Raw genomic sequence first — 12,850 nt, 5'->3', positions numbered from 1 at the left:
TACTACCTCAATAAGCCTGACTAACAGGTGTCTGTATATAGCCTTGCTACTCTTTTTTCAAATGTCTTTTTACTGTTGTTTTATTTATTTACTTACCTACACACACACCTTTTTTTCCCCGCACCATTGGTTAGAGCCTGTAAGTAAGCATTTCAAGGTCTACTACACCTGTTGTATTCGGCGCACGTGACAAATAAACTTTGATTTAATTGAACATCAGCAAGTAATATACACGGAAGCGGTGCGTGGTGTGTGTGCGCCTCCTGAGTCGGAAAAAGTAAGATCTTCGTAGTCCTGGTTGTAATGCTGCTGAATTACCGCCGCTCTGACATCCGAAAGTTCTTCCCGGCTGTATGTAATAACACAAAAACATTTATAGGCTAAAAATGTAAGAAATAACACATAACATACTAAATACTGCAAAGTTGCCTTGGGGCTAGAAGCACAGCTGCCCTATCTATCGTCGCCATTTTCCACAAAGCGCAGAGATCATCCGTACACCTACTCTGCCGCGGTTGGAACCAAAAATCTCAAATTTGGACTCAAAGGACAGATTTCCACCGGTCTAATTTCCATTGCTCGTATTTCTTGGCCCAAGCAAGTCTTGAAATGTTCCGGATTGACTGACCATGTCTTAAAGTAATGCTGGACTGTCATTTCTCTTTGCTTATTTAAGTTGTTCTTGCCATAATGTGGACTTGGTCTGTTACCAAATAGGGCTATCTTCTGTAAATCACCCCTACCTTGTCACAACACAAATGATTGGCTCGCATTAAGTTAAGAAATTCCACAAGGCACACCTGTTAATTTAAATGCATTCCAGATTACTACCCCATGAAGCTGGTTGAGAGAATGCCAAGAGTGTGCAAAGCTATCATCAAGGCAAAGTTTGGCTACTTTGAAGAATCTCAAATATAAAATACAATAATTTTGATTTCTTCTTTTTTGGTTATTACATGATTCCATGTGTGTTATTTCATAGTTTTGATGTCTTCACAATTATTCTACAATGTAGAAAATATTACAAATAAAGTAAAACCCTGGGATGAGTAGGTGTCCAAAAAAAATTGACTGGTACTGTATATACCAATTAATTGTGTATTACAGCCAGATTAATCAGACTACTCATGAGCCAACTATACTAATGTTATTTTAGTAAAAACAACTTTTACAATAACTGTGAACCAGTGGCAAGAATGCTAGGTAGTGGTCACGTTCATTACCTCCCCCCTTTCGTGCCAATCTGGGTTGTATTTCGGTCTTTCTTTTGATGAGTTTTTCAAGGCCTCCAATGTATCCCATCGTAAACGTTCAACAGGCATGTCGGCGTGTAAATAAACACACATTCGACACTGAGAAATCGGTGATGCCGTGATTAACTTGTCAGCGGCTTGCTTAATGGGCTTGCTGCATACGGTGCCGCCTAAAGTAAAACTCCGAAGTGCACTATTTCGAGTACAGATACAACAATGGTTCCGCGTCAAGGGACCAAACAGTTACAAAGCTATTTTGACCTCATAATGGATACAATTAAATCAAAACATCTATATTTTTTATGTATCTATGGAAAATACTGTGGAAAAACACTGGATAAATATTTCGTTTTTCATACATGTTGTGAGTTTGTCATTTGTGAAAGAGTGAAACATGTCTGACAGTCCATTTTCATTTTAAGATTTTATCATAGTTTTGATTAACAGTATACAGTACATTTATACTGAAAATAACAAATAGATCATTGGTACACAACTCATACAATATAAGGCTAACACTATTCAATCAGATTGGTAAGTGTGTGTGTAGAGAGCTTGATAGCACAGAGTCACCAAACACATTACTATATGAAGCTTTGAGAAACTGAACATAATTCTGCAGGCTGCGATTGGTAGAGTCAGATTGTTCCAGTCTCTCCTTCATGTTCTTCAACTGATTCTGGAATCGTAGCTCCATCTGCAAAGAAAAAAACAGACACATATTAATTAAGTTTGACACAATTAACATCATACCATGTTATGGTGTTCAGATTTTGAAGTTTGTATAGATATACAGTATTTTGGGGTATTTTATTAGGATCCCCATTAGCTTTTGCGATAGCAGCAGTGTTGTAAAGTACTTAAGTAAAAATACTTTAAAAGTTCTACTTAAGTAGTTTTTGGGGGTATCTGTACTTTACCATTTATATTTTTGCCTGCTTCAATACATTCCTAAATAAAATAATGTACTTTTTACTCCATATATTTTCCATGACACCCAAAAGTTACATTTTGAATGCTTTGGTGGTGAAATTCACATACTTATCAAAAGAACATCCCTGGTCACCCTTACTTTATCTGATCTGGTGGAGTCACTAAACACAAATGCTCCATTTGTAAATATGGCTGTATTGGAGCGTACCCCTGGCTCTCCGTAAATAAATACAAATCAGAAAACAGTGCCGACTGGTTTGCTTAATTTGAAAGGATTTATACTTTGATACTTGAGTCAATTTTAGCAATAACATTTACTTTTGATACTTAAGTATATTTAAAACCAAATACTTTTATACAAGTAGTATTTTACTGGGTGACTTTCACTTGAGTCATTTTCTATTAAAGGTATCTTTACTTTTACTCAAGAATGACATTTGGGTACTTTTTTCCACCACTTTATAGCAGCAGCAACTCTTCCTATTTCCACACAAAACATGAAACATGACATAATACAGAACATTAATAGACAAGAACAGCTCAAGGACAGAGCTACACAGTATTCCTGTCACTTGCAATTGATTGGAAAGTTAGAACAAATATTAAAAAATATATTGGATGTATAATGTATAACACATAGATAACTCTATAAAACTAGGTCGTTGGGTTAAAATGTCTCACTCACATCCTCTTTGCTTCTGCGTAACTGACTGAGCTCTGTCTTTCTGAGGCCCAGTTGGCTCTCCAGGTCCAGAGCCTTGGTCTGGATGGACCTCTCTTTGAATAAAGCCCGCTCCAGGCTCTGATCCGCCTAAAAGTCCAACCAAAATGATCAAGTTGACACTTAGAATAACATTAACAAACCGGTAAAAACTAAATAATCTTGAGGCTGAAACAGAAAGACTGCAGAGGTATTTAAGTGATATTCAGGAGTAAGACAGACCTCTCTCTGTCCATCCTTGAAGGCCTGCTCCAGCTGCTTGGAGAGGATGCTGCACTCCCGGGCCCGCTCCTCCAGCTGTTTCTGGGTGCTATGGATGGTCTCCTCCCGCTTGCCGATTACATGGACCATATCTCTGTTCTGCAAGTTTGCCCCCTCCAGTTTCCTGGGGAGGGAAGGAACAGTCCAGACATTGACCAGCAGAAACATGTAAGGATGTCTTGTGGACCTGAGTGTGATCATTGTCCATAGGGTCACCAAATAGGCGATCTCCCTCTCGGGTATTGATATGACTTACCTCTCTATAATCTCTATCTTCTGCTGCAGATTGTTGTGCTCCTCCACCAGAAGAAAATTATTCTCTTGAAAAGTCTCCACCCAACCTCCCTGTTGTTCCACCTACACAGAGACACACACAGACACCCTTCTTATTCAAACACAGATCCGAATCAATTTGTGAACAGACAACTGTCCATTTACACTATGTGTGCATACCTTGTGTCTGAGTTCAGCCAGGGCATTGTTTTGCTCAGTGTTTCTCCTCTCCTGAGTCTGTGTCTCTTCCTTTGCCACTCTCAACTGCAGCTCAGAACGCTTCAGCCTCTCAGGCAGAGGCTCCAGCTCTTTCAGACGGCCCAGCAGCTGCCTCCTGACCTGCTCACTCTCCCTCTCCAGGTCAGCCTTCATACCTTGTGCATGTTTCTCAGAGATCTCCAGCTTTAAGCAGTACTCCTCTGACTCTAATCGAGCCCTCTGAACCTGCAGCACATGGTCACTTATCTATTCAAAATCTATGCTACAGACTGGATAGCATGCAGCATGTACAGTATCTTTTGCTGGATTATAACACCTTAGCTTCTCATAAGGTTGAAGTACAGCCCACACTCTGGTATGCTGATCAACTGTACCTTGCGCTTATAGTTTTCCACCTGGCTCTCTAGCTTCTTGACTGAACTCTTCAGCTGCTGGGCTTCAGACTGGGACTGCATCAGGTTCTCCTCTGCAGCAGACAGGGTGATCTCAAGAAGAATATGCACAAATAACTAAACAACTCTCCAGACATTAAAAGTTATAAAACATTCTATCGTCAATCCTTACTATGTCTAATATTCTACAGTTTATTACACTCGATGACTGTAGTGAAGAAAAACAGATGTTTACCTTCAGTTTCTGGTTCTGTAGTTTGTTGGAGGAGTTGTCAGAGGTGAGGCGGTGCAGTTGGTCCAGGAGCCCCTCCCTCTCTGGATGGCCTTTCTCCTCCACAGTGTGGATCTGTGCAGTCAGCTCACTCACCTGGCTGCACAGATAAGACAGCAGAGCACATAATGAAGATATCAGAAAAGAAGAAATGAGAAACACTTAAAAGGTTTTAGACAACTTTTTTACAAGATCATTTGCCAAAGACAAACCGTTACATCTCTCTGGTCACCCCCAAAACCAATTCTTTCTTTGGCCACCTCTCCTTCCAGTTCTCTGCTGCCAATGACTGGAACGAACTACAAAAATCTCTGAAACTGGAAACACTTATCTCCCTCACTAGCTTTAAGCACCAACTGTCAGAGCAGCTCACAGATTACTGCACCTGTACATAGCCCACCTATAATTTAGCCCAAACAACTACCTCTTTCCCTACTGTATTTTTTTAAATTTTATTTATTTATTTTGCTCCTTTGCACCCAATTATTTTTATTTCTTCTTTGCACTTTCTTCCACTGCAAATCTACCATTCCAGTGTTTTACTTGCTATATTGTATTTACTTTGCCACCATGGCCTTTTTTTTGTTGCCTTTAATTCCCTTATCCTCACCTCATTTGCTCACATCGTATATAGACTTGTTTATACTGTATTATTGACTGTATGTTTGTTTTACTCCATGTGTAACTCTGTGTCGTTGTATGTGTCAAACTGCTTTGCTTTATCTTGGCCAGGTCGCAATTGTAAATGAGAACTTGTTCTCAACTAGCTTACCTGGTTAAATAAAGGTGAAATAAAAAAAAATAAAAACAGAGTGAAAGTTTTTGAACCCTTCATAACAAACAGTCACAATTACTCACTTCTTGAGAACAGCGATTTCCACTTCAAGCTGGCTCTTAACAGTCACCTCTTTAGAGTGGCGGGTACACCAGCTCTCAGCCGAGGTAAGGGCCTCTGCCAACTCAGTCTCCTGAATAATGGCACACAAATACATAGGGAAGTGTGACTCTTGGACCCAGACCCGGCGCCAAAGATAAAGTAACTAAGGGGGCGGTTGAAATCAATGAGAGGGTACAATTTAACAGGGTTCATGCATTATAATTACATTGAATTCTACTTATATCACTCTAAACAAAGTACAAATGTAGAGACCCAGAGACCATTGAGTGCTTTTGAAGAGACAGATTGGCACGAAATCTGTAGCCAATCTCCGCTGCACTGTATCAGCACAATGGATAGCGCCCTATACACTAAAGCAAGGCCTATTTGGCAATGGATATAGGCTACAAGATAGATAAGGTAATTCACCTATTACAAACAGCCTATGTGAATGCCGCCGTACACACAGCTGTCTTACCAAAATAATGCAAACTAAATGCTGAAAGTAGTAGCCTAGTTATTCATGCAAAACAAAAATACTGAATAGCAGTTTTGCTTAGAATACTGACAACTGTGAATGCGAATGAGTGAATGGGAACAGAACAAAACAGTGGTAGGCCTGCTATAGGCCTAGAAACTAAATATTAGATTGATAAAGGCATGACACAATCTATATTTAGGCTAGTTACATTAAAAAAAGTTGTAAAAAAAGAAGAAGCAGTAAACAAAAGGTGAAAGCAAATAGCCTACAGCCTACTACAATGAGATGCAGCCAGGCACAGCTGTCTTGCCAAATAAATAGGCCTGCTAAAAACATGGAAAATCATGCAGCTCATGCGTTCAGTAACAGGTTGCGATATGGCACAATACACTTCTGTGGATCAAATTCGACCCAACCCCATAATCAATTAAGCAATGCCAGCCTACTATAAACACGTTTTCAATACGTACATTTCCATTTAGAACCATGAAAAGCAATAGCCTACCAATAAAGCCTAGATTCTATTTCTATGGTTATCTATTTCTATGATGAAACATATCAATATGCATTTATACGCAGGGGCGTCATTTGGGTTCTTGCATTGGAATTATATTGAATTCTGCTAAAACCACAATAAACATAAAAGTTCAAATACTGAGACATTTGAGTGCTTTTGACCAAGAAGTGACATGTTGGCGCAAAATCTAATTTGCGCTCTATCAGCATCATCACTGCTGGTCTTGGCAGCGGCCTCAGTAGTATGATTTATGATATCCATCGTGGCAGATTAGCTGGTTAGAGCTAAATAGGCTAATAATGGCTTTTGCAGCTAGCTAAGAAGCTAACTAAACTCTGTAGTGGGGTGAGTGATCCAGAGTTGAGTGAAGCAACTTCAACTGTAAACTCCTTATAAATCAAAATCCAATATTCCAGGGGGAGGCATATCAGTTTATTCACATTGCCTGCCATGTTATTCACGTAGCCTACCACAGATGAGCAGTGTTTTTTCCAGTTTTTTTATGGAAAGCAGTCATAGCCTACCTAACCGCCCAGTGGCTTTCTATTTTTATTTTATCTTTATTTAACTGGGCAAGTCAGTTAAGAACAAATTCTTATATTCAATGTCGGCCTAGGAACAGTGGGTTAACTGCCTTGTTCAGGGGCAGAACAACAGATTTGTACCTTGTCAGCTCGGGGATTCGATCTTGCAACCATTCGGTTACTAGTCCAAAGTTTTAAACACTAGGGTACGCTGCCGCCCCACAAAATAGCCCCCTACACACAAACACACACACTCCGCGGCATGCTCTGTCCATGGTGCTGATACAGCGCAGCGGTGATACAGATTTCGCACCAACCTGTCACTCAATAATTTTAACTTTTATGCTATTTTTATATAAGGAGATTATAGGAAACTAAAACTGAACTGGCACAAGTTTCAGAGGGGGCTAAGTTGAACCGGGCCCGCTTAGATTGCTTGTAAGTATACATGTACTCTTCCCATTTAATAATATTCACAGCATATAATATTCACAGCATTTAATAATATTCACCCAACACCACGTGCCAACCCATGAGAGCAGCCTGAGGATCAGTGAGTGTCTGACCTTCTCCAGCATCTGTGCAGAGAGATGTCTGGCTGAATCCTCACTGTGCTCTGCCCTCTGCCTCTGGTTGGTCAGCTTCAGACTCTCTTTGTCCTCTTTACTCTGTCGCTTCAGCTGCTCCAGCAGGGCCTGTATCTCCTCCTTCTGCTGCTCCTGGGTCTGCTCCATCTCCTACTCCACACAAAGAAGGGAGATAAGAGGAAGCAATGGAGAGAGACGATTGTTGTGGTCAGATTTTCCAGAGTCTATACTTTAAAGACCCACTCCAGCCTCCCTAGAACCTAATTTATCACCGGATTTACTTAACAGATGGCTCAATAGGTGGTCCAGGTGTCCTCTGACATGGCACAAGTGTCTTCAATTGCTCCTCTATTGTTTTGGCAAGCAAGGGGGAGGCCGATGACATCAGAGTGCATCATCAGACCAACTCCTTGAATTGCCCCCAAGGACCAAAAAATAACAGACTCTATTAATTCTGTGGCCTATAAACCTTGGTACCCACTTTGCTCCGGCCGGCCTGGCGGTCATTTTCAGTCTCTTTGCTGCGTAACTGAACCATAAGCTGGCTGCAGGTTGACTCCAGAACTTTAGACAGCTCTCCTGTGGTCTTCACAATATCCTGTATGGAGGATATGGAATGATGAACATTAATAAGATGCTATTTGTGAGCACTGGTGGCAGGTAGCCTAGCGGTTAGAGCGTTGCGCCATTAACCAAAAGGTTGCCGTTTCAAATCCCAGAGCATTTTTCATTTACATACAGGTATAAATTACACACTTGTACATGACTGAAATAGGACAAAAATAAGTATCCACCAATTTGATGTATATATTTTTTTATATTTCTATAAATAAATAATGATATTTATGATCTCGCTCCGCATCAAATGCAAACGAATGAGAATCTAGAGAAGTAGAGACAATGATGTACCTTTTCAGAATCCAAACGTACTGCAAGCTGGGTGGCTTCCTTCTCTTTGTTGTCGAGTTTTGTAGCAAGATGCTGAAAGCCAGAAAAACAGAAACAACTTAATGTCATCTATGACCATGGATATGCACCACACAGAGTGAAAGGAAACCAATATAAAAGGGAAATGTAACAGATAAAAGCACATGGTGATAAACACAGGAACATGGTGATGCATACACACATTTTTTTCTGCCTCTGTGTCCGCCAGTCTCTTCAGTAGGCCTTGCCTTTGCTCTGACGTCCTCAATGATTCTATCTATCAATAAATACATCAACAAAAATATAAGACCACAATTCTAATTGTCATTTTAGATTTTCTTTCAAAGCCACTGTACTTGTCGGTCTGAGCAAGTCAATGTATTGGGGAGAGTACCTCTCGCTCATGGCATTCCCTGAGGAGTTCTTGGAGAGTGTGGTTTGTGCTTTCAAATGTTTCTATTTTCTTTGTCAGCAACTCTTGCTGCCTACTAAGCAGGGCAGCGTCCGCCTTGGACAACCGCTTATCCTAGCAAGGAGAAAGGACAGTCTTAAAAAAATAAAAAATTTAAGTCCATATTTAATATTTAACAGGGTCACTTGTATCAAATTCACCTTTTTCACACCACCCATGGACTCATTCAATGCTGTCAACTGTGTGACCACTGCCACCCCGTCAAACTCCGCTTCTACCAGCTTCCTCAGTAGCATGTGTCTTTCCCCGTGTAGAGTCCCTGAATAAGCACTGCACAGAATGGAAAGTTTAAAACCATGCTGTTCCTAAACTGCCTCACACATTTTTAAGTGGTCTTGTAAACATTAAATAGTTCAGATGTATTTTCATTCTATTCTATTGGCTACTCAATCTAATACTGATAATCCTATGCTTGATGACTAAATGTCCTTATGATATTCAAGGTGGAGTCCACACCTGTTGTAGCCTGCTTCGCCCCTCTTCCTTAGGGAGTGTTGGATGGAGATCTTCTCTCGTTCTCTGAGGTCCAGCTCTTTGTTGGCATCCAGCAGCTCCTCCTCCTGCTCGTCGATGACACGCTGGCATGCGCTCAGACACTCTGACTGGTGCTCCATCATACGCTCCTTCTTCCACAGCCTCACCTGACCACCAAAAGCAGACAGAAACACACATCTTTGTTTACTTGTTTACACATTATGCAACAAATAAGAGGGATGAACATGATATTGCTGAATTCCAGTGAGGACGTGGCTCTGTATTGTAATGAAGCAGTACATATTTTTGGCCTTCCTGTGACATCGGGTGCTGTAGGTGTCCAGGAGGGCAGGTAGCTTGCCCCTGGTGATGGGTTGGGCAGACCTCACCACCATCTGGAAAGCCCTGCGGTTGCGGGCAGTGCAGTTGCCGTACCAGGCGGTGATACAGCACGACAAGATGCTCTCAATTGTGCATCTGTAAAAGTTTGAGGGTTTTAGGGGCCAAGACAAATTGAGGCACTGTTGCGCCTTCTTCACCACACTGTCTGTGTGGGTGGACCATTTCAGATCGTCAGTGATGTGTACGCCGAGGAACTGGAAGCTTTCCACCTTCTCCACTGCGGTCCTGTCGATGTGGATAGTGGGGTGTGCTCCCTCTGCGGTTTCCTGAAGTCCACAATCAGCTCCTTTGTTTTGTTGATGTTGAGTGAGAGGTTATTTTCCTGTCACCACTCTCCCAGGGCCCTCACCTCCTCGCTGTAGGCTGGCTCATCATTGCTGGTACTAAGGCCTACTACTGTTGTGCGGTCTGCAAACTTGACTCACAGCTGTAATCAGCACTAAAGGTGCTTCTACAAAGTATGTACTTGGTGGTGTGAATACTTATTTAATTAGATACTTCTGTATTTAATTTTCAATACATTTGCAAAAATGTCAAAAAACTTGCTTTCACTTTGTCATTATGGGACATTGTATGTAGATGGGTGAGAGAAAAAATGATTTAATACATTTTTTATTCTGCCTGTAACAACAAAATGTGGAAGAAGTCAAGGGGTATGAGTTCTTTCTGAAGGCACTGTACATACGTAATTCTTTGGAGACCCAACATCCATCATCAGTCCATCAATCTTCCTCCTATATTTGTTACACTGGCTATGCATCCTCTGCTCTTGTTTATCCTCATCAGACAGGTCAGTCAACTGCAGTGGGGACAGGGAAGGCTTAGCATGTGATACAGGTTTGATCTCCAGACAGTATGAAGGCCCCTGAGAGACATGAAAATCAACATTGGTAGTATATCTAATGATAACATGTAGGATGTTATATCTGTGGGAAGTGAGAAATAATGGATCTTTGTCAATGTAAAACGTAAGGAACGTCCATAGCATTGGATGAAAAATTTATCTGTGAGGAGCTAACAGTTCCAGGACCTCCCACTTGTATGCGTCATCCCGAGTGGAGGTTCTTCCTGGGGCCGGCACCCAGGGGGCCCGGGACCTCGCTCTGGCACGCAGGTTCCCAATATCCCCTTTGATTTGCACCTCTTTAATCTTCATCTGCAAAGAGAGCAGTGGTTGACTGACATGCAACTGTTGAGGCAGTCAAGCGAGGCCTATTTCTGCTGTAGGCCTACTTTATTTCGAAGGTTGAGTAAGTGTATCACTTAATTGACTAAACATTTACTAACCTGTGGGGTCTTCGCAGTACAGCTCTTCTGACTCCTCTTCAGGTGTACATGTACAGGTGTGGTCTCTGGCACGTGAACGTGCAATGGTGGGGAAGAATCGCGCGTTTTCATTATTTACCAATAATCAGTTAATCTAGAAATTGGAGCACATGATAGAACAGAATTTGCTCTAGCTGCCAGAAAGTCATACACCAGAGACAATAAGCCGAGTAAACTCAACTCCATATAGTCAAGTTCAGTTTACTCAGCTAACCACAATAACAGTAAAGGCATCATGTTCACGATTAGCTCCGACCAGCAATTACCCATTTAAATTAACATGTATTTGAAAAATGTTTACTTTTTATTTTACTGTCAAAATTGTTAATTGAAATGTCTAGTTCACGAGATCACAAAATGCATGACCAAAGCTAACCTAAACAATGTAAGATGTTCCTTATTCATAAACGTGCTCTACAGCTTACTGAAGCCCTTACAAACGTTTGTTTACCTACTGAATCTCTGCTGGCCGGACACGATCCGGTCATCTCGTACGCAATTGGCTCGTTCATAACCGATTTGTAACGACCCCTGTCTGTGATTGGAGAACATTCGTTGAACCCACGTTCGAGTTTACGTTGCCAGTAGTAACAGGACGTCCTCAATGTCTTGTTTTGCACACTTTGTACAAAATAATAAAATGCAGTACTACAGGATATTTCTTAACGTAGCTCTTTATTAGCTAGCTATAACTGGCATGTTCACGTATCTCCAACCAGGATCAAACGGACCATGACCTAACCACTTGGGTGGTCTTAACCAATTATGGCGGTAAAATGCATCCAATTATTATTCAGTATGTTTACACATGAATATTACGCTCACCACAAATATTTCCTTGAAATGCCACCCCCTACCTGTAGAAGGCGCAAAGCGATTCATTCGATCTTGACGCCGGTCCTTGTAAACATTACGTGGTTTTCCAGTTAATGTAGGAGGTTTTCGAACGAACCAAATTTGAGATGTCTATAAATATATGAATCGGCTGTAAGGAACCGCCATTTCCGACTACTCTCGTGTTTCTTCCGAACTCGCTCGTTCCTGATTTGCATCTAGGTGTAAAATATATTTGCATGATTGCACACATACAATAATGATACACAAGTATAAATACGCGATTCGAGTTGCTACATTGTTGCCAACAATGGCGGTCAGAGTGAGACAGCTGTGGGGAATTCGGCTACAAACGCTTATGTTTTTCATTGTATTTCTGTGCGACTTTAAACTCGTTGAATCCTGTGTTGGCGACGAAGTCGGTGACTTGTTACTCTGCAGGTCCTGTGGACATGAATTGGCTTTTGAGAAAGATGCCAACTTTATCCACAGTCGACTTGCGCTCTCTTATAGAAATGATACAGTTGTTGGAGAAAGAAGAGTGCCCGTCCAGCGGTTCGAAAACCCACAGGGCTACCAGTTTGAAGTCATGACTTTCAGAAAGGCAGACGTTGTCAAGCACTGGCCTGCGGACAAACATTTCACCTGGTATCCTGGATATGCCTGGACAGTGGCTACATGTCCGCGATGTAACGCACACCTTGGTGGGTTGGGAATTATATATTTTGATTGCGTGTCTCATCCATTAACCAAGCGTGTCTGGCAAGTGGGTCTATTCTAACCTCAGGCAACAATTGCAAAATCAAATGACTTATGCTGTTTTGTAATAATGTAATCCCCCCCCACAGGTTGGGCTTTTCAACCCATTGAATGGCCAAAGACTTTAACCAAAGGGGAATTTGAGGAATCGGAGGAGACATTTGTGGCCTTGGTCACTAATCGATTGTTACAAGAAAAATTTGCATCAACACTACTGACTCCGAAATCATTCAGAAGTTGACATCTGCTGCATTCAAAGCTACAAATTATACCTGGCTGTAAAAACTATACTTTTTTTGCATTTCATAATAAATAAATAGCAATACAGCATGTGGTATTTCCTGTGA

The 12,850-nt window shown here is 41.3% G+C and overlaps 2 protein-coding genes across 6 annotated transcripts; one reads left to right on the top strand and one right to left on the bottom strand.

The window, feature by feature from the left end:
* Positions 1-1,662: 1,662 nt before the first annotated feature.
* LOC110525503 (outer dense fiber protein 2) lies at positions 1,663-11,758 on the bottom strand. 5 transcript variants are annotated; one of them, XM_021605670.3, is made up of 19 exons: positions 11,362-11,758; positions 10,872-10,936; positions 10,615-10,740; positions 10,270-10,383; positions 9,165-9,349; positions 8,849-8,978; positions 8,631-8,762; positions 8,439-8,513; positions 8,219-8,290; positions 7,791-7,907; positions 7,289-7,459; positions 5,182-5,291; positions 4,288-4,423; positions 4,035-4,145; positions 3,622-3,885; positions 3,425-3,525; positions 3,130-3,292; positions 2,872-2,997; positions 1,663-1,950 (listed from the first exon to the last, which is right to left on the bottom strand). In XM_021605670.3, exons 1-19 carry the CDS (start codon positions 11,420-11,422, stop codon positions 1,780-1,782), a joined length of 2,430 nt encoding a protein of 809 aa, XP_021461345.3. In that variant the 5' UTR covers positions 11,423-11,758; the 3' UTR covers positions 1,663-1,779. The 5 variants fall into 5 exon arrangements, with proteins under 5 accessions (XP_021461345.3, XP_090093377.1, XP_036835525.2 ...); XM_090237251.1 differs by having other exon boundaries at positions 10,270-10,449; positions 11,362-11,627; XM_036979630.2 differs by having other exon boundaries at positions 10,270-10,449; positions 11,366-11,585.
* LOC110525506 (protein cereblon) lies at positions 11,635-12,830 on the top strand. The gene is made up of 2 exons (XM_090237253.1): positions 11,635-12,448; positions 12,593-12,830. The coding sequence occupies exons 1-2, from the start codon at positions 12,004-12,006 to the stop codon at positions 12,742-12,744; spliced, it is 597 nt and encodes a 198-aa protein (XP_090093379.1). The 5' UTR covers positions 11,635-12,003; the 3' UTR covers positions 12,745-12,830.
* Positions 12,831-12,850: the final 20 nt, after the last annotated feature.

This window comes from Oncorhynchus mykiss, chromosome 6, assembly GCF_057628025.1.
Source record: "Oncorhynchus mykiss isolate SJ-2025 chromosome 6, ASM5762802v1, whole genome shotgun sequence".
Classification (NCBI taxonomy): Eukaryota; Metazoa; Chordata; class Actinopteri; order Salmoniformes; family Salmonidae; genus Oncorhynchus; species Oncorhynchus mykiss.
Note: the sequence above shows the minus strand (reverse complement) of the source record. Positions and strands in the feature narration are given on the sequence as shown.

Bases quoted from the DNA above. Each gene is read 5' to 3' on its own strand.
- LOC110525503 (XM_036979630.2), bottom strand. From the start codon at position 11,462: ATGTTCTCCAATCACAGACAGGGGTCGTTACAAATCGGTTATGAACGA. The intron at 7,460-7,790 runs GTGGGTACCAAG...TGTGTGGAGTAG, and splicing joins GCCAGGCCGGCCGGAGCAAA to GAGATGGAGCAGACCCAGGA. The intron at 3,293-3,424 runs GTAAGTCATATC...TTCCCTCCCCAG, and splicing joins AAGATAGAGATTATAGAGAG to GAAACTGGAGGGGGCAAACT.
- LOC110525506 (XM_090237253.1), top strand. From the start codon at position 12,004: ATGATACACAAGTATAAATACGCGATTCGAGTTGCTACATTGTTGCCA. The intron at 12,449-12,592 runs GTGGGTTGGGAA...CCCCCCCCACAG, and splicing joins GCGATGTAACGCACACCTTG to GTTGGGCTTTTCAACCCATT.